The sequence below is a fragment of the Hyposmocoma kahamanoa genome, unplaced genomic scaffold, assembly GCF_003589595.1.
Source record: "Hyposmocoma kahamanoa isolate Upper Pololo Valley unplaced genomic scaffold, ASM358959v1 175, whole genome shotgun sequence".
Classification (NCBI taxonomy): Eukaryota; Metazoa; Arthropoda; class Insecta; order Lepidoptera; family Cosmopterigidae; genus Hyposmocoma; species Hyposmocoma kahamanoa.
Genome location: NW_020653685.1, coordinates 582065 through 600961, shown reverse-complemented (window position 1 = coordinate 600961; position 18897 = coordinate 582065). Strand labels below are relative to the sequence as shown.

The window sequence follows — 18897 nt, the reverse complement described above, 5'->3', positions numbered from 1 at the left end:
ATAAGATTTTATATCAAATTTGATCAATTTTTGCTGTCCCAGTTCTTTTCATCCATTACAATAAAATAATTCTTTTAAGAAACTGAGTGTATCAGCATTAAAAAAAATCAATTTCATTAGTTTTTATGGACAACTCATACTTGACCAAATAATTGACTATGCCATTATATTTTTATTCAATTAAAAAGTAGTTTTATTACTTTATTGGTATCAGTTTTGTCATCTGTTAACTTATTGTTACCTCTTACAACAGGAAAAGCTTCTCTAGGAATGTCATTATTTAATGTATACGAGCGTTTAACGTTAAAATTTTGGATATTTCTAGTTTTATTTTTAAAAAGTTATTGATATCGGTTTATTCATTAGGTAACGTACTTTCGATATCAGTTTAAAGTTTTTTGATATCTCTTATAAATAATCACCTGCGCACACTTAACGATTACACCCTGTATATTGGCTCGATTAAGTCCCTCAAAAAAATGTACTATTGAGGATTTAATCGGTTCTTTACTTGGTCACGGCTAAATGAAATGGTATTAAAAACAAGGTAGTTAAATAATAATATTTTTTATAATTATGTAAATGTCCAGAAAAGAGTGCTTTGCGTTAATATTACACATAATTGGTTAATGAGTAAGCCCAGTCAGCTGTGACCCTCATCCGAAATGTTATTTTGTTGAAAAAAAAACAAAATATGCAATTAAGATCCAAAAAAATAGTTACATTTCCAATATAAATTTATCAAAGCTGATAATTGTACGTTAATCTCAAAGCTCCGAACACACGTACTGAAGTGTTTATGTGAACCGACCACAGCTGGTTCAGATTGCGACAGACATTCACATGTAAAATGTTTTATGTACTACACCGTACATACGGTTTGCATGCAAACGTATTCTCGTTGTTTGTATTAATAAAAATTACTCCAAGAGTATCTGCAAAATCTTCAAAAATATCCATCGTTGCTGTTGATGTGCCGGGTACATATGCGTTTTAGTTTAATATTGTTCGTCTGTTTAATTGTAATCAAACTTCTCAATTAATAAATTAAATCTCATTTTATAATTTTATCAAATTAATATACACATTCCTATTTTATCATATTAATTTCCATTCAATTGTATTGTAATTTTTTGCGCATGACATGGTACTTATTAAATGGTAACTACATTAATTGTATTTTAATGGAAAAGACTGTTCATGTTTTGTGTTTAAATTAATATGATTATGTGCTTGTGTCATCGAGTGTCTTTAGTGTCGCCTACTATGTTCCGTGTCATGTGTGTTCTGTTGCCGGATCCGCTGAAAATCAGCGTCGTAGCACTTGAATTCGAGACAACAACAAGCTGAGTGGGTCACGGTTTCCTTGGCAGCACAGCACACACGCTTTGTACTCTATATGTTATATGTATTTAGTTTCAAATCCTTGGGTTATTATTACTATTATTGTCAGTATTATTATTATTATTTTTATAAAATGCATGTGTACTGTGTTTCAAGGAATAAATGATTTCTATTCTATTCTAATCTTGGTATTTTGATAAAACTATTGTCTAGTTCTTAGGTTTTCGCAATTGTTACACATAGGAAATGAAACTATTTTTCCGGATTTAAATCGCGTATATTTATTTTTTCAAACAAACCGACGTTTCGGGCCCTTTACAGGTCCCATGGTCACGGTCAACCGTACTATAATACGCGATTTAAATCCGGAAAAATAGTTTCATTTACTATTGTCTAGTTTATTGTTAAATTCAGATTAAAAGTACTGTCATCTAACTTATTTATATATGAACTAAAGTCTAATATGTACATAATTTTGAGAAAAATGACACTTTGCGTTGAATTCTGCATTCGGGACACGAAACCGTTGTCAGGTTTTAGATCTTTCGGATTTGTTTTGCATTAGATCCAAAAAGTTTATTGGGAAGATATTGTGCTCTCCAGTTAGCTATCGACCTATATTACACTCTCTTTTTTTGTAGAGTTTTGTTTTGACAAATAAATGGAGTGTAGTGTACGGACACAGAAAATTATTGCGCTTTGTACAAATGCCCATAAGCGACACGCTTGTCCATAGCATTTAATTCTATTTAAAAGTAAGTCCGTTAAATGATGAATACGTTGCGTTTAACTATAATTATTTGTTTTTTTTAGACAAACCAACGATTAGTGCTCTTTATAAATCCCATGGTCACATCTGACTGAGATGGTTACTAGTTATCAAACGTGGAGGTATTATTAGTCTAATACATGGTTACATAGTAATACATAGTACGGTTTTGAAGTGTAAGGATACTGGTGAAATTATAGGCTACTTGGACTTTTTTTAGTAGCAGTAGAACGCCTCGTGAAAGAGTACACCCAGGGAAGTACTGCCACCTTACCTATTTCTGCCGCCAAGCGGTAATGTGAACATTATTGCGTTCCGGTTTCGAGGGGTAACGGTGAAATTACAGGCACAGTGGCTTCGTCAACGTACGTCTCAGGGTGTCGGGTGCAGTGGCAGTACTCCTATGATCTTTGTGATTTAAACCGTGGGACTACAATTGCTACAGACAGGCGTGTGGCTTGCCCCTAGGCCCACAACTTGTCCGTCCCGTCAATTATTATCATTATAATTAAACCTCTGAGTGGCACTGTAACTGGGTATATGTGCTAGTTGCCACCAGGCGCACGACTTTTTCATTCCGTCACTAATTAACCATAAAAAAATAGTTACTGTTACAACGACAGAATTTGTATTTAAGATTTTTATTATGATGTCAAATGACAAGTGCCACTCAGAGTTAAACAAAACATGTTAGCACTTCCGACATCTCTATATACGATAAGCTGACTAGAAGCCACGTTCAACTGAAACAAAAAAACTTGCATAACTATACCTACGTAGCGTCTTTACCTTGACAGCTATTCCCGTTTATAAAGGAGGGGAAGTCGATATTGGATAATGGGACTTACTGTCCATCTTCTCTAGCAACCACTACATACATAGATACATGTTGTATGAACAAACGCAAAAAAATACTGGACATTTTCACAGTTTTTTAGTCCGATTTATAGATCAAATCTTCATTATTAGGTATTTCATGCATTTCTTAGTTATTGTATTATGAAAGATGTCTGTTTTGACTATTTCCAATGTAAAAATAATACTGGCCACTATCGTGACACATTATTTGATATTGTTGTCAAAATGAGCGTCACTTTTTTAACCGACTTAAAAAAAGGAGGAAGTTCTCAATTAGACTGTATTTTTTTGTATGGATGTTACGCGATAACTCCGTCATTTGTAAACCGATTTTGATGATTCTTCTTTTATAGGAAAGAGGTTATCTCAGTAGTGGTTCCATTTCAATTTGAACAATATAATCCACCTCTATGGGTGGCAAACTAGGAGACGAATGACTTTTGAGGTCGGTTTTTTTAGTACTCTACACTGAGATTATTGTCTATTACATTTCGTTTTATTGGGACAAGATGCCGGAAGAAAAAAAGGAAAATGTTTAAAAATTTGCTACTTTTTTTAACAGATTAATGTAGGTACCTTTTAAACAAATATAGTATTTGCAGGAATATTGAAAAAAAAAACATGAATGTCATTGGTGTGTATCCTGTACAATAATTGATTAAATAAACAAATTAAAAACAAAATAACAAAAAATATCCAAATGTTAATCTTAATACATACACATATTAATATTCATTATAATATAAATTTTATTATATGTAATGAGTGAATAAATTAACACTGTTAAATAATAAACACTGTTAAATATAATAATTCCTGAATTTACACTTGTAATTTTTTTTATGATAGGACGAATTTTATAGACTTCTATCGGACGAATAATCTAAATAAGCTATACGCCTATCCTTAACAGTTGCAGTGCCACTCATAGCTTCAAATCGCAAATATCTGAGGGGCACTATCATTGCGCTCGTCACCCTGAAACAGAAGTCGAAAAGACCCATGTGCCTGTGATTACTTCCTTAAGGTTACTTCCCTGGACGAGCTCTTTCATTAGGATGTCTACTGCTACTAAATAACAACTCGTATTGTGAATAACAACTATAGCGCTTAAGCCTTCATTCAAAACCTTCGAAGGTTTATAAAACTCTGTGGCCGAAATATAAAGGAAAAATGGTTAACATTATTTTAACTACGTCAGTAGTGGTTAACTGAGACATAGATACAAACCACGAAGGTTTATTACGTCACGTTTTAATGGAAAGAAATAGGTCATGATTTACTAAAAATGAATATCGAATAGTCGCGTACCTATTTGAGGAAGTTGAGACGATGGGGAAGATACGGCAGTAAATATGGAGATAAAAAAATGGGGTATACATTTCTAGAACAACCCGATGAGGATCGTGTGATAAGATGGCGATGGAGGTCAAATGCGCACTTAAATTTTATAGAAAAAAATGGTCAACCGAGTAGAATAATTACATTCTGGTTTAATTAAAAATTAAATATTTTTTCACACATTGCTTAACAGTTACTTTGGAAACGTTGGTACGGATGGTGCTTAGTATCAATTTGTTTGGGTTTCTTAGGCATCTAGCAGTTACAGTATACATTTTTGTCGATTTACCCTTACAAATACACTAGCTTCGAGTATGTATAGATGGGGCAGAGACCATAAATCAAATAATACCCTTACCCCTTCCTAAGTTTACTGAGATATGGTGCGCCTCTTTTCTTTCTTTCTTTCTTGCTTAAAAGTTCAAACGTTTGGAACAGTTTTTCAAGCTATTAAATTCTTACAAGACACGGGACGTGACAACTTGTCTCGACAAGTTAACACGTTGAGCCCACATTACATTATGAAAATATTCCATTACATATATCAAACGTAATATAAATCCACCTGTTACATTATACAAACCGTGCATGTGTATTTTTAATCCATCTCCAACTGTTGAATATTAACGACATTGAAAACTGACAGGGCCGCACTTCGAATATTTCGGGGGTCTATATAAATAGTCCTCTATACAGAATGTGTGGGTATTACAACGAAATAATTACTAATTGTGATATCTTTAACTGCGGTGTTCCTGATTTTAAAGGGCCACTTCTTGCATTGTTGTAAGGTGAATAACGTATAATAAAATAAATATTTATTTAGGACAGCTTTCCATAGCATTGATATCACTGTTTTTTTAATGTGTTATCAAGTGAAGGTACGAATAAGTCCACCAGGTGGTCCACACTCTTATCCATAACAGTGCAGTATGACTCAGAGCTTTAATCAACACGATTTGAGGGGTTCTGCCACTCCGACCGCTACTCTGAGGGTCGTAATCCAGAACTCTACTCAATACTCAAGTCAGGACTTGAGTATTGCAGTGAGGACTGAAAATCATACTCAAGTCCTTGCCATTAGGGTCGTATTTCTAGTGCTTGAAATCATACTCAAGCCTGCTCAAATCCTGACTTGAGCATTGAATAGAGTTCTGGAATACGACCCTGAGACATGAAGTTGACAAATCCCATGTGCTTGTAGTTTCACTAGCGCTTACTCTTGAAAACTGGACCCCAGTAATGCGTACATTTTTGCATGGCTGCAGAAACTTTTCTGTTATCCCGGGATGAATTCTTTCACAAGGAACTTTACTAGGTACTGCTATTCCACAATTTGAGGAATTGTTCTGTTTAGTATACTGTTTAGAAAATCCGGCTCTTTCAATAACATTATTGAAGAATAATAATTATATGTATTTTTTTCAGGTATTCTTATGGAGTTTCGTGTTATATTTGGCGACTTACGTGCCCAGCATTGAGATGAGGACGAATGACGATGAAATGCAAAAATATGTAGCTGAAGTAAGTAACAGTACATTATTGCAGAGGCCGGGGAGTAAGGGATTGTTGGACGAGTATGAGTTACAAGGACGAGCGCCAGAGAGGCTTTGTATTAATACGAGTCAAGCAATCCTCGTTCCCGCCGAGACTTGTGTAGAATTTTTCTCAAACAATGCGAGGAAATAATAAAATATTATAGAGAGGAAGATGTATAATAGAAAAAGTAAAAAAAAATTAATTAACATTAAAATTTATACAATACAATTGCTAAAAGAAAATGTTATTGTTTTGTGTTAATAATTGTTAATATTATATTTTCGTTATCGCTCTTGTTACTAGCACTTATTGTCGCGACCAAAATACAAAAAAGGCGAAAAAACAAAAGAATACCAAAACACTTTAGTATAAATGTTACCGCCATTTTCCTTTTTTTTTAAAAAGCGGTAGTTAAGGTATTTTTAATTCTCGCAATTATGAACACTGGGCAGTTGGCTGTATGAGTTTTTCTTTTGTCTGTACATAGTTCACTAAATTAGTAGGTATAGATATAAAAGTTTATAGAAGAGGACATTATTATGGATTTTCATCATTTTCATACTTTGCAGGCCTTGGCCGGGAAGAAGTCGCACGGTCCATAAATGACAAAAAATTTCCGTGTTCGTTTTTTTAAAGTAATGCAAACATTTCCGAGCACGTTTGAGAAATATATTTATTATAACAATACAATTATATGCACTGTTTGAAATTTAAATAATAAGCCACATTTTATTGGCACCTGCTTATTCTAATCCGAAGTAATCTAATGTATAGTTTATTGAATGTATCTTATGTGGTTGTATCTTATTTCGTATGCTATTATTGGGTTACAAGCGCTTAATTTACAAGTTACAAGCGTTTAATCGATAGTTATGAATACTTGGACCAGTTTCAATGGTGACTGTTCACTACTCTTACTTTTTGTTGTCATATTTATAACTGCCTCCGTGGCCGAACGGTTACCGGACTGCCACGCAGAGGTCCCAGGTTCGATTCCCGGGCCGGGAGAAATATTTGTATGACCTACAATTATTTCTCTCGTGAGTTTTGGGTGTAATTTGTGGTTGTCTATGTGTGTGTCCATGGCACCCGCGACACAGGGTTTCCCTAGTGCGGGGCTATGTTGAGTGTGTGCGTTATTATTATTTATGTATTATATTTATCTTACCTGTACTTTTTGCAGCGGAGAACAACAACAGATGCCAGTTTTCTCAAACGGACACGTTCTTTTAGACCGCAACATTGTTTAGCAACGGATGCCACTGACCCATATCTCGCCCTTGTCCTGTTGAGGGCTGGTTCTAAAAAAGGCATCTTGTTTGTGTAGCAACCTCAAGCGTCATCTCCAAGTCCAGAGCCGTTGACAACAGTGGAGGAGCAGAAGAAGCGCAACAATAGTTGCTTCCACATGCCTCGATCTAAGTGCCCACCCAACGGCACTGCCTGCACTCGAATCGACCCCGTCTCCGTGTTTTGCTGCGATGTTGATAGCTTTCGGTTTAAAGAGGCATTGCAGATATTCAGTAAGTACTATCAAAGTACGCAGCTGTTATGTTTAATGCTTATGGCATAGATTTCGGTCATTAGTATCTGTGTATGACACATGGTACATTTATGTGCTCTTTCTGTTCAGTTGATGTGACTGACCGTCATTACAGAGTGCTTAGCAGATCGTTCGGGGACCGCTGCATAAAACAAAAATGCATAGATGTAACACAGAGGAAACCAGATTGTTCATTTTCTGATAGATATTTCTCACTAGAAGATCTTTAATCTTTTTTGAAGTGTTTGCGTCAATGTAATGAAATCTGCCAATATTGTTCTAGGACAAAATACGTCGAATCTACACGTGCTAAACGCGACGCTCGATAAGCTCAACGTGTCCGAAGCGATGTACAGGAGACTCGTATCCATGTCTTTTACTGACGGAAACATTGGCATGATTGTTGGTAAGTTCCTCTGAAAATTCTTTTATTCAGAAAAATGTCGGTAAACCACTACAGGCACAGAGGCAGGACAATTCACCTGTATGAATAACATGTCAAGTATCTAACTGTTGCTCTTGTCAATGACCTTGAATTGCTTTTTGTCTCCAGGGCAATTCCCAAAACACTCATCAATAGCCTGCCTTAACATCTCGAACAACAATCTCACAAGCAAAAAACTGGACCCCTCGAATGAACGTCCTTTCGCCCATCTCATCTACCTCACGTACTTGGACGCATCAGCCAATAATTTAACGGAGTTCCCTTTGAGCTTGGTACAGAGCAATAGGAAGATCACTGTTGATTTCTCAGGTGAGTATTTAGTTTGCTTAGTTTTCAAGGTCGCTTGAAAGCGCAGAGGACACCAAAAATTTTCCTGGTTGTTAAGTGGGGGACTTATCGAGTTCTTAGGTTTTCGCGATTGTTACACATAGGAAATGAAACTATTTTTCTGGATTTAAATCGCGTATATTTGTTTTTTCAAACAAACCGACGTTTCGGGCCCTTTACAGGTCCCATGGTCACGGTTGACTGGGGGACTTAATTAATTAAATTTTAATTTTGCGTAATAATAAGTCAGCTTTGAATGACATTGTAAATTTTTTTTTTAAATTAGGTTTAATTTTCATAATGTTATGCATTGATTTACAATTATATGGACGTCGGGTCCGCGCTAAAAAGTGTCCGACCTTATAGAGCGTTAAAATCGTATACAGAGCGTCATTCACGCTTTAGTCTTCGTTTGTTCGACTGACAGCGAAGCAAGCAAAATTAGACAGTACTGCGATGACATTACAATTTAAATTCAACGTTTTAGCTTTTTCATATTCCTTCACATGTTACTACGTTTAAATAGGTTGACTTGGGACATTTTTTTCGTGGTTTTTGTATTAGACCCGTCGTCGTCCATTTATTTGTAAGTCAATGATGTTATGTTAATATATTTGTAATAGTAATTACACTGTCGGGAGTGTGCACCCCTGATATTATTTAAACAAATATCCCATTACGCCTATCTTCCACTGGGGCAGGAGGATACCATGAACTTCCACTGGCTACGCTCCTGACAAATCTCTTTCACCTCATCTACTCGTATCGTAGCTTATGGAAAACTAAGTCCATTCTGGAAGAGCTTGGCATTCCAGGTCGGTATCGGTAATTATATAGTAATCGGTACGCCTGACCTTAGATTGGCGGAAAGAGTATAAAAGACAGAAACAATGACTAGGGTAGGAATGGGGTGTGGTAGGGCACTGTTGTCACGAAAAGCGGGAGACGTGGCAACCGCGCCGTTCTCAAAGGTCCGGGCGCCGATATTCATGGATTCACTAATTAATTACCAGTTAAGTAATTGGTGGATGCCCTCTGACAAATATTAGTTTAAATTCTAACATTTAACGACTGTCATATTCATAAATGCTGATTTCAGGCAACGACTATATCCCCTGCAAGCATTTCCTGAAAGCGATGGAATCAAAGATTGTTTATTTCCACAACTATGAGAAGACTCGATGCGCGCTGGACGTACGTTACAACTGGTTTATGGAGACCACCATTGTCAATATCGACTACCTTCATCAGCAGAAAGAGGTGAGTAGAGATACAGTATAGTGAGTGTTTGCAATAAGGTGCTCCTACAGTACAGTAATCATGATAGTTTAAAACAATGTTTAGCAGCCGGTAGGGAGTTTAGTTTGGAAACTCCGTTCAAGGTTATTGGAGGTTGTAGCCTCCACTACTAATACTTATACAAAAAGTTACCCTTGTACGCTCGTAACTCTGAAATACACAACTCTTCGGAAATGCCAACGGTTCTCGAAGAAGCTAAACGCTATACAGTTCACTACAGGCATCGACTAGGAGTTCATCATAACGCATTGCTCTAAGAAGTAGCTCTTTTCAGTAGAAGACTGAAAAGAGCCGATGTGCTGTGCAATTAAGGGGAGATAAGACAATGGTCTTCTGGAACGCCCTACATCTTCCAACTCATTTGATTATAGTCTGTTTGAGTGATTGTAGATTTCAAGAAAAATATAAAAGTTCTCATATTGCTGCGTTATGAAGGTAATTTAATAAAATCCTTTTGCAGCTACACAAAATGTGCAAATTCATTCGCCCCGAAAACATAAATTGCACATGTTCGCTGGAGCGGCTTGAGCTGCTGACCGAGGAGGCCGTGAACCTCATTTCCGTAGACTGCTCTCAACGCGGACTTAAAGAGATGCCTACCAATCTGCCCACGAATACTGTCAAGTTAAATGTGTCGCACAATAATGTGAGTTTGATTGTTTGTCATAATCTTACTTAAGTTTAATTGAACTAGCACAATTACTTATATTTATGGTAGGGGTGATGTTCTGACTTATTTTGACGACGGCTTGCTGTGTACGGTTGGCCGGCTTTTGTTGAGGGGTAGTTTTAGTTGTATATAGTTATGTTATATAAGAGGTATCATCGTCGTAGGAATAAAACGACAGATGCGCTGTAAAAGACTTTTTTCAGTTAAAATTGGTATATTTTGGACTGGCGCAGTATATAAATTATCTGCCGGACTGAGTTTATTTTGGTTTTTTAAAACTTGGAATGATTTTTTTACAGATCACGTCTCTCCAGCCAATGAGCGACGATCCGTCGTACGACCAGCTAAAACAGTTGATCGTGGACTATAACGACATCACGAGCATCGTGGAGCTCGAGGGGACCAAGTTTATCGACAACTTCATGCTTTTCTCCATTACTCATAACAAACTTAGCGCGGTGAGTAAATGTTTTGATTCGGACACTTATATTTTCAATACAAAAAATTCTTTTAAGCCTCCAACTACATCAGTACCGTCTCTTATAAGACTCCGATTTTATATGTGCACAGGACATTGATCCATGTTGAACTTTAATTATGATGTTGAATGTAGTAGATAACTTAGGGTTTCTATGATTACTTTTTGCATCGCCTTTGCATTACCGATTATATTATAGTAGATTATAGTACCGAAGCACCATCTCTATTTGTGTTACAAAAAAAAAAAAAAACTAATAAGAATAATAGCAAACCTCAAAGAGACAGATAGTTGCCGGCCTCACTTCCAGAAGATCAAGTTACTCACGCTTATATATTTGAGATTTGTAAATTTGTTCGTAATAACCAGAGTTTTTTTAAACGCCGTCAAGACATTCCATCAGAATTTTTATTACGTCACAAAAATAGATTAATGATTCCAATGTCAAGATTAACTCTACATTCCTCTAGCCCACATGTCATGGCGATAAAAAATTATAATCAACTACCTGATGCACTGAGAAAAGAAACTAATTATAGAATATTTTTTTAAAAAACTAAAAGAATTATTAATATGTTATGTAATGCTATTATGATATTAAAGAATTTTTGAACGGAACTCTTTAACAAATAGTTTTTGCATTTGAAAACAGCCCTTACGGTCTTCCCTTCTATTTATTGTGCCCGAAAGGGTCCATGATGTTAACTTACTATTACATAACACCTTGTATACCATTGTGGAACGGAAATAAAGATATTGTATTGTATTGTATTATTTGTTCCTTATCACGATATCATTCTGTTGTAGATTCACACGTACGTATTGTCCAATAAGTTTGATATGACGAACTCGTACACTACCTTCTCTATCGCTGGCAACTACATTCACTGTGATTGTAACACCGAGAAGGTATTCAAGGTAAGACGATATTTTAGACCACGCGCAGAAATATAACAGATTGAGGAGGTTATGGCAATTAGCAATGTCCACTAGGCCACCATTGAAAAAAGTGACTACGAAATTCGACAGTAAATTCAATCCTGTTTGGACTATGCTTTTCTGTCTGCGAGTTATCATACAAAATTAAATGTACTAACTATATCTGTTTTTCCCTTAGCCGTGGCTGATGGAGAATTCGAAGAATATACCAGACTACAGGCACCTAATGTGCGAAGAAAACACACCAGTAGTGGATCTATTCGAGTCCCAAGTGTGTCACGCGAATCGGGATTGGACAGACTATATCTACTACATAATAGCGTTAGAAGTGTTGGTACTGGTGCTGCTAATAAGCAAAGTTTCATATGATTATTGGGTATTTAAAACAGCTGGCTACTTGCCTTGGCCAGCAAACAAAATGCCCAGGTTGCCTTGTGATTGGTTGTGTGAATGAGGGAACTGGGAGAGTAATTTTTATAGTCATTTCTATGAATGGTTTTAAGAGGAAAAGAAATATGTACAAACGTGTTCTGCGTGGAAGAACATTATGGCCGATGTGGTTTGATACGAGTGTCCTTCCATACATTATGCGCCATTTAGAATGGTTTATTTATATTAAAAAAGACTAAATTTGTAAAATTTATATAATTACAGTTAGTGACATAAAAAACTTTTGTTTAAGTTGGAATTATAGTCAGTGATTATGCGTTTGGACCTCACAATGCTGAATACGGACCTGGTGAAGTGGCAGCTTATTGATGTGATGAAAATCATTATACTTAGTGTCGTTTTGTAAATTTGCTTCTATGTAAAAAAAATTATGTCTAGTTTAAAAAGAAAACGAGCTTTGGTAGTGTCTTTAAAATGAACTTTTTACTGTGTAAGACACGTAGTTGGTACATAATATATTGTATAGGTTTTATAATATAATTATAGGCATACGTATTTCTAAAATTGATTATGTACGTAGTGTAATATTTTGATGTTATTTTGTTAAATTTCGGAGATCTCTGTATGCATCGATTTGGGTGTAGAATGTAACTTAAATTTTTAAGTATAATTATTCCTGTTTAATGTATATAAAAGGTAAGATTTTTGTGTATAATTAATTAGGTTTTAGCAAATTCAATTAACGCCATTAATTTTAATTCAAAAAGTTAGTACAATAGTTCTTTAGCGTCTATTCTAGGCGTCAAATTTTTTTTTTAAAAACAAATTAGTCCGCTTGTTCAAAAACAATATTGGCTATGGAATCTCTATATTTACTTACTAAGGAATTGGACAAAATTTTTTTTATCAAAGTTCTCACAACTCGTTGGTACAATCGTATTTTTAATTAAAAGTACATAACAATCCGATACGAATCTCTAAAAATCAACAAGAATCAAAGCTGTCTCGAAAAAAAGACTACTATAGATGGCTAGACACATTTTTTTTTGAATCTTTGTCAGTGGCTATATCCACTTCTTGCCCGTGGACCACCTGGATGGACCATCGGCAATTATTTCTTCCCGTGGTTCACCAAGGATTTTTCTATTCTCGTGAATCACCTTATTATTAAAATCCTTTAACATTTAAATTGCAAAGATATTGCGAAATCCAAGAACAAAAAATAAATAAAATGAGGTACAGGGTCAATAGTACATCAAGTTATTCAATTTAAATTCAACTGTATGACGCTAATAATAAATAATAATAATAATACGAACTGTCCAGTGTTTCGACTCCACTTGTCGTGTTATACTTTCGCACAAGTGCAGTGTGCTTTGTCATACTATTTAATTTCTTAAATTCCAATAGACAAATCAATATCCAATTACGAAGACTATAATAATTATTAGGACATATATTTTATTATGAATAATCAACATTTTATTGGTCAAAAGCTCGTAAGGCTTACTGTGCTCGAGTCTCTTTGCCTTTTAATTTTGTTAAATGTTGGAACTAAACTTACGCATGCGTAGTTATGTTATGCATTTTGGAAAAACAGCTACGAAACATTGCAGACTCTTTGTAAAAAAAGTTGGTACGTGATTATAGAATATTCATTATATTGAATTTTCTAAATAATGCTACAAAATATACAAAAGAAAGCACTTACCGCCGGAATTTAGAAACAAATATAATTAATGAATATTTCGTATAGTGAAAAACAAAATCATTGTCAAGGTCATTGTAAATTCGTGACTGAAGCGCATTGGCCTTGTAAGATCACGCTGGAACGTTATGCCGAATTTCCGGAAGTTTATAGCAAAGAAGAGGCTTATAATTATGAATGTGTATAGTTATTAGAATGTTATTTTATATTTTCAAAGATTTCAACTGTTGAGGCTTCTAAAGACAAAATGTATTACATGTGCCATGATTATTGAGTTTTGGCGATTTTTACCTGTTTTTTTATCCCATTTAAGTGTATAAAATAAATGTAATAAGTTTAACATCTTTGTTATAATTTTTTTTATTATGGAGGATTATTAAAAATGCTATTTTTTGTATATAATTTCAATAAAGACTGTATATTTTGTGTGGTTTTATAAATATTAGAAATGTCACAAATATAAAAATTGAAAATAACACTGTGTTGTTTACCTGAAACCGTTGTTTTGTTTTGCAAAAAATATGGCGATAAATAATAAAATATTTGGAGCTGCTGCCAAAGTGTTATACATTGACTTTTTTATCCCTTGTCAAATCTCAACGTACCTTAAAAAATAAAATGTTTTTGAGTTCTTAGGTTTTCGCGATTGTTACACATAGGAAATGAAACTATTTTTCCGGATTTAACGGATTGGGTCCGAAACGTCGGATTGTTTGAAAAAATAAATATACGCGATTTAAATCCGGAAAAATAGTTTCATTTCCTAAAAGTTTTTTTTTCTTTTAGTACCTTATTGTTCAGTTCACCACAGAGCCCTCTCAACTGAGCGCTAGATGTCTAGCGCCCCGTCTGAATTTCATATCCCTAGGTGTGATAAGGTCAAAATCTTTTTTAATTCATTTTATATGAAAAATAATTTTATTAAATTTGACCAACTTCTGATGTCCCGATTTTTTTCGTCCTATATAATGAAATTATTCTTATGCTGAGTCTGTCAGAACTAAAAGAAAATTAGTTAATTTATTTTATGGACAACTTAAGCTTGACCAAAAAATTGAAAAATTATGCCTTAATTGTTTTCACAAAGAAAGACCTATTGTTTCGGATTTCCCCATACCGTCCCATTAAAAAAACACTATACGGTGGCAAAATTTTGTTTGGATCAAAAGGACGTCGTAACTACTTATGCAAATAAATATGAATAAGTTCTGCAAAAATCCTACTGATTTTTTTTACAAGTTATCATTTTTTGGAACTTTCGGAAAGTATCCAAGTCACTGAAGACTCTACATCAGGGTTTCTTAACCTGTGGTCCACGGACCCCTGAGGGATCAATGTAATGGACGCCAGGGGTCCGTGGCGAGCCTATTTAACATAATAATAGCGCTATCTAACTATTCATATTGAATTAAGTAAAATTTTATCGCAAACAATATAAGCAAGTAAAAGATAAAATTAAGTTTTTATCTTTTCGAAAAGGGTCTGTGGGTCTCTGACATTTTGAGAGGGAACCTTGCTCTAGACTAAACAGACAGTTTTATGGGCGAAAGCTAGTTTAAAATAAAAAAGCTAAATTTATTTACATTTTTATTCTAGATTTATTTATTACGTTTTAGACCGTTTTATTACTTTTTTGGCTAAAACTTTGCTTTTCGTTTTCTTGAGACTCTTCTTTGCGTTTTGACCAATCTGAACGCCATTTTGATTTTTTGTCTTCGTTGTGGTACCATTTTGTATTTTCCTGTGTTTTTTCTTCATACCATTTTTTACAGTGTCCGTATCTTTTGCCTTTTCATTTTGATTTGAATCTTTCTCATTTAATTTTCTCCTAAAAAAATCAATATTGTGTTTGTTAAAAAAAAATTTAAGTTTGTGCATTTTTATAATAAATTTGTTTATAGGTCCAGAGCACGTCAAGCTTGAAATTGAACTCTAATGCCGCTTGTGATTGATGTGCTCTTGACTGTACATCACTAGGAAGTTATTATATGTAAAATGTAAAAATATATAAATAGATTAATACAACTGCGCGACTGTATTCGTTTCTCTTTCGAAATGGTAGTGCATATTTAAAGTAACTTTACGAATGGTGGTAATTGTTGCGACTATTTTTCCAAAAATACTTTGACATTTTTCTTAGAAATTTTGGAAAAACATAATATAAATAAATATTTAAAGTTTTTTATAGAAATTTATTCATAAATTTTTTCACTTCCGCCATTTTGCTGAGTTACAGGCCTAAACTCATATATGTAACGTATATTCTGTCTTTTTTGAAGACGGAGTCAAATGACATTTGTAGGGTTGCCAGTTTTCATAAATTTTAAATAGTTATGTAGTTGTTGTCGACAGTTTTATTTTTGTGAAAGAAGACGAAATATTGCAAAAACTCACTGAATTGTGAAAGTTAACGACGTTCTAATGCTTACTAATTGCGTTACTGTCTTTTTTATTCTTATTGGGACAGTTGGCGTACTAGTATCGAGAACAATTTTAATTTATATATACATTTAAACAAGAATACCCGGAATTGATTATCCACGATGAATCAAAATGAAAAACAAAAAAAATACTTTAAATATGTCTTCTTTCTATTTTTCATACACATAGTTCTAAATACAGTGTATGTATGAACTTGCAAAAATTGACAATTCAAATGAACTTGTGCTCAGTAATTGGATGGATAATGGGTCAAGGATCGTTCAGTTAATAGTCGATAGAACATTTTGCAACTGCAATCATTACCTGCTTGCGCGCGGGCAACACATGCGCAATGAACCGTCATTTTACGTCTTCAGAAGAGACAAACTATAGTTTATAATTAAGTCTTCAAGGTATAAATTTATACGTACTTCTGCGGCTTCTCCAATATGGTAGAGATGTTATCCCTGCTGGGGGCTTTGCTGGCACGTTTCTTCTGTTTGTTCCTGTTCAGCTTCAGCTTGAGCATGTAGTCGGGCACCTCGCAGCCGGACTGCTTCATGACGGCGGCGATGCTGCGCAGGTTGACCGCGTCGTCCTGCGTGAAGAACGTGATCGCTCGGCCCCGCTGCCCGGCGCGTCCGGCGCGGCCCACTCTGCAATCCGCGTTGCGCGGCGAGGCGGACGCCAGAAAACGAAACACTTTATCGCTGATTACCCAGCACGAACCTACATATTAACTTGTTCAATATATTAAAAAAAAAAACATACATTTACACCTTTCATTTTCATACACATAACAAAAAAATAATGATTAACAGTAATAGCAAAAATATAAAAATAAAATTAATGAAATCAAAATAAAAATAAATGTTCCCTGATTTTCAGCCCGGCCCGGCCATGGCAGCTTTACGTGGTCGATCACACTCACAAATCGCAAACAAACATCAATTGAAGATGAAATGATTGATGGAAATACTGATAATAATGAAGTGAAAATAATAACAACAATAACAAAAAATTAACGAGCTGCAATTTATCAAAGCTACTCTAATTCCTAGTAATAACAGAGAAATCAACTAGATGGTGCTTATTTCATAGATTTGGACACTGCCGACTATAATTTTACTTCATTTAAAGTAATTTGTAAATTAGTTTGTAACACACAATGCCATCTATTGACATGCATATTTGTTAAAGTTCAGTATATAATTTTAGCTATAGCTATCCGCGGTCATTTACATAATATAAACTACTTCCAGGCTATCGATCAACGCCATCTATACATAAGACGGGAGTTTGACCTTTTTCAGAGTTACAATCTGTAGTGTGGAGATTAGCAGTAATCGTCAGTTTATTGATTCATGATAATACGTATTGTTCGCTGGTTCTTAAACCTGTGTCCCTGACCCCGTCCGAATGTGTCATTGCCGGGCAGTACCGCCTGTCCCATTTAAAAATCAATATTTATATGTCTTACACAATCGAAATAATTTTAATAATAAATAAACTTATTGAACAATAAAGTGCAGTAAAATAACTTACTGCACTTTGTTGTTATAGTGGAATACAAAACAATTGACCACTGGTTCCTAAAACTAAAAAAAAATTTGTTCTGGATGATTAGTGGAGAATGTTTGCATTTGAAAGTCGAGTAAGATTGTACGTCTTATTATGATTATTAATATAAAGATCGAATACAGATTTTTTTTACTTTGAGCCGGTGAGACTTGAACTCACGACTAAGCCACAAACTCAGTTGGTAAGAGTAATGCTACGGTGCAGCATGGTTGCGAGTTCAAGTTCCACCGGCAGCAAGAACTTTTTCTGTGCGTCGATCTTTGTGAATCATAACAAAACTAGTGAATTCACAAAAAATCTCAATAATACATTTGTACGTCTTACTTGTGACAAAATACCAGCATACGATAGTGAACGTTAGCTATTGCTTGGTACCTCATTTCCCGAAGTAAAACTAACCTGTGGATATACGATATGGCGGATGGTGGGAAGTCGTAGTTGATGACGAGGTTTACACCTCGGAAGTCGATGCCGCGCCCCATCAGCTCCGTGCAGATGAGCACCCAGATGCGGCCGACGCGGAAGCTGCGGACCACGTTGTCACGCTGCAAACGATTCACATATTGCGTTAAATATGTGGAAAGTGTAATTACAATGTGAAAATTGTATTGCGAATGAGCCGCCAATTGTTTTTTTTATCCTTTTTTATATAATAACCAAGTGACGGGACGAACAAGTCGTGCGCCTGCTGGTAAGCGACACGTCTATCTATAACAGTTGCACTGCCACTTAGAGGTTTTAATCGCAAAGATCTGAGGGGCACTGTCACTATGCCCATCACCCTGAGACGTAAGATGGTAAGTCACAGACAGACACCAGCACCCTTACCCTTCCAAACTGGAACGCAGTAATGCTTGGTGGCAGAAATAAGTAAGGTGGCAGTACTTTCCTGGATGAACTCCTTCACAAGGAGCTGTACTGCGACAAAAAATCAGTAAAAATTATTTCGTGACACCATTTAACTGCCTCTGTGGCCGAACGGTTACCATGCCGGACTGCCACGCAGAGGTTCCAGGTTCGATTCCCGGGCCGGGAGAAATATTTGTATGACCTACATTTGTTTCTCTCGTGAGTTATGGTGTAATTTGTGGTTGTCTATATGTGTGTCCATGGCACCCGCGACACAGGGTTTCCCTAGTGCGGGGCTATGTTGAGTGTGTGTGTTATTTATTTATTTATTAAGCCCGTATATTCTAAACCATCTTCCTGTTATATTAAATGTCTTTGAGATAGGCCGTTAGTTTA

The 18897-nt window shown here is 35.3% G+C and overlaps 2 protein-coding genes across 3 annotated transcripts in view; one reads left to right on the top strand and one right to left on the bottom strand.

Moving 5' to 3' along the window:
- Positions 1-12321, top strand: part of LOC113225819 (protein halfway) — a 49728-nt gene extending 37407 nt beyond the window's left edge. Inside the window, exons 2-10 of one of the 2 annotated variants that reach the window (XM_026458260.1) lie at positions 5741-5836; positions 7179-7374; positions 7672-7800; positions 7948-8148; positions 9266-9426; positions 9926-10111; positions 10435-10593; positions 11421-11531; positions 11731-12321. In XM_026458260.1, coding sequence (XP_026314045.1) covers positions 5741-5836; positions 7179-7374; positions 7672-7800; positions 7948-8148; positions 9266-9426; positions 9926-10111; positions 10435-10593; positions 11421-11531; positions 11731-12006 — 1515 coding nt within the window. In that variant the 3' untranslated portion in view covers positions 12007-12321. The remainder of the gene's footprint in view (positions 1-5740; positions 5837-7178; positions 7375-7671; positions 7801-7947; positions 8149-9265; positions 9427-9925; positions 10112-10434; positions 10594-11420; positions 11532-11730) is intronic. The other variant, XM_026458261.1, reaches the window with a different exon arrangement.
- Positions 12322-13006: 685 nt separating this feature from the next.
- The window catches only part of LOC113225805 (probable ATP-dependent RNA helicase DDX52), an 18686-nt gene continuing 12795 nt past the window's right edge, over positions 13007-18897 (bottom strand). The window contains exons 8-12 of the mRNA XM_026458245.1: positions 18481-18507; positions 18052-18197; positions 16503-16727; positions 15269-15478; positions 13007-13034 (exon numbers count right to left, since the gene is read on the bottom strand). Coding sequence (XP_026314030.1) covers positions 13007-13034; positions 15269-15478; positions 16503-16727; positions 18052-18197; positions 18481-18507 — 636 coding nt within the window. The remainder of the gene's footprint in view (positions 13035-15268; positions 15479-16502; positions 16728-18051; positions 18198-18480; positions 18508-18897) is intronic.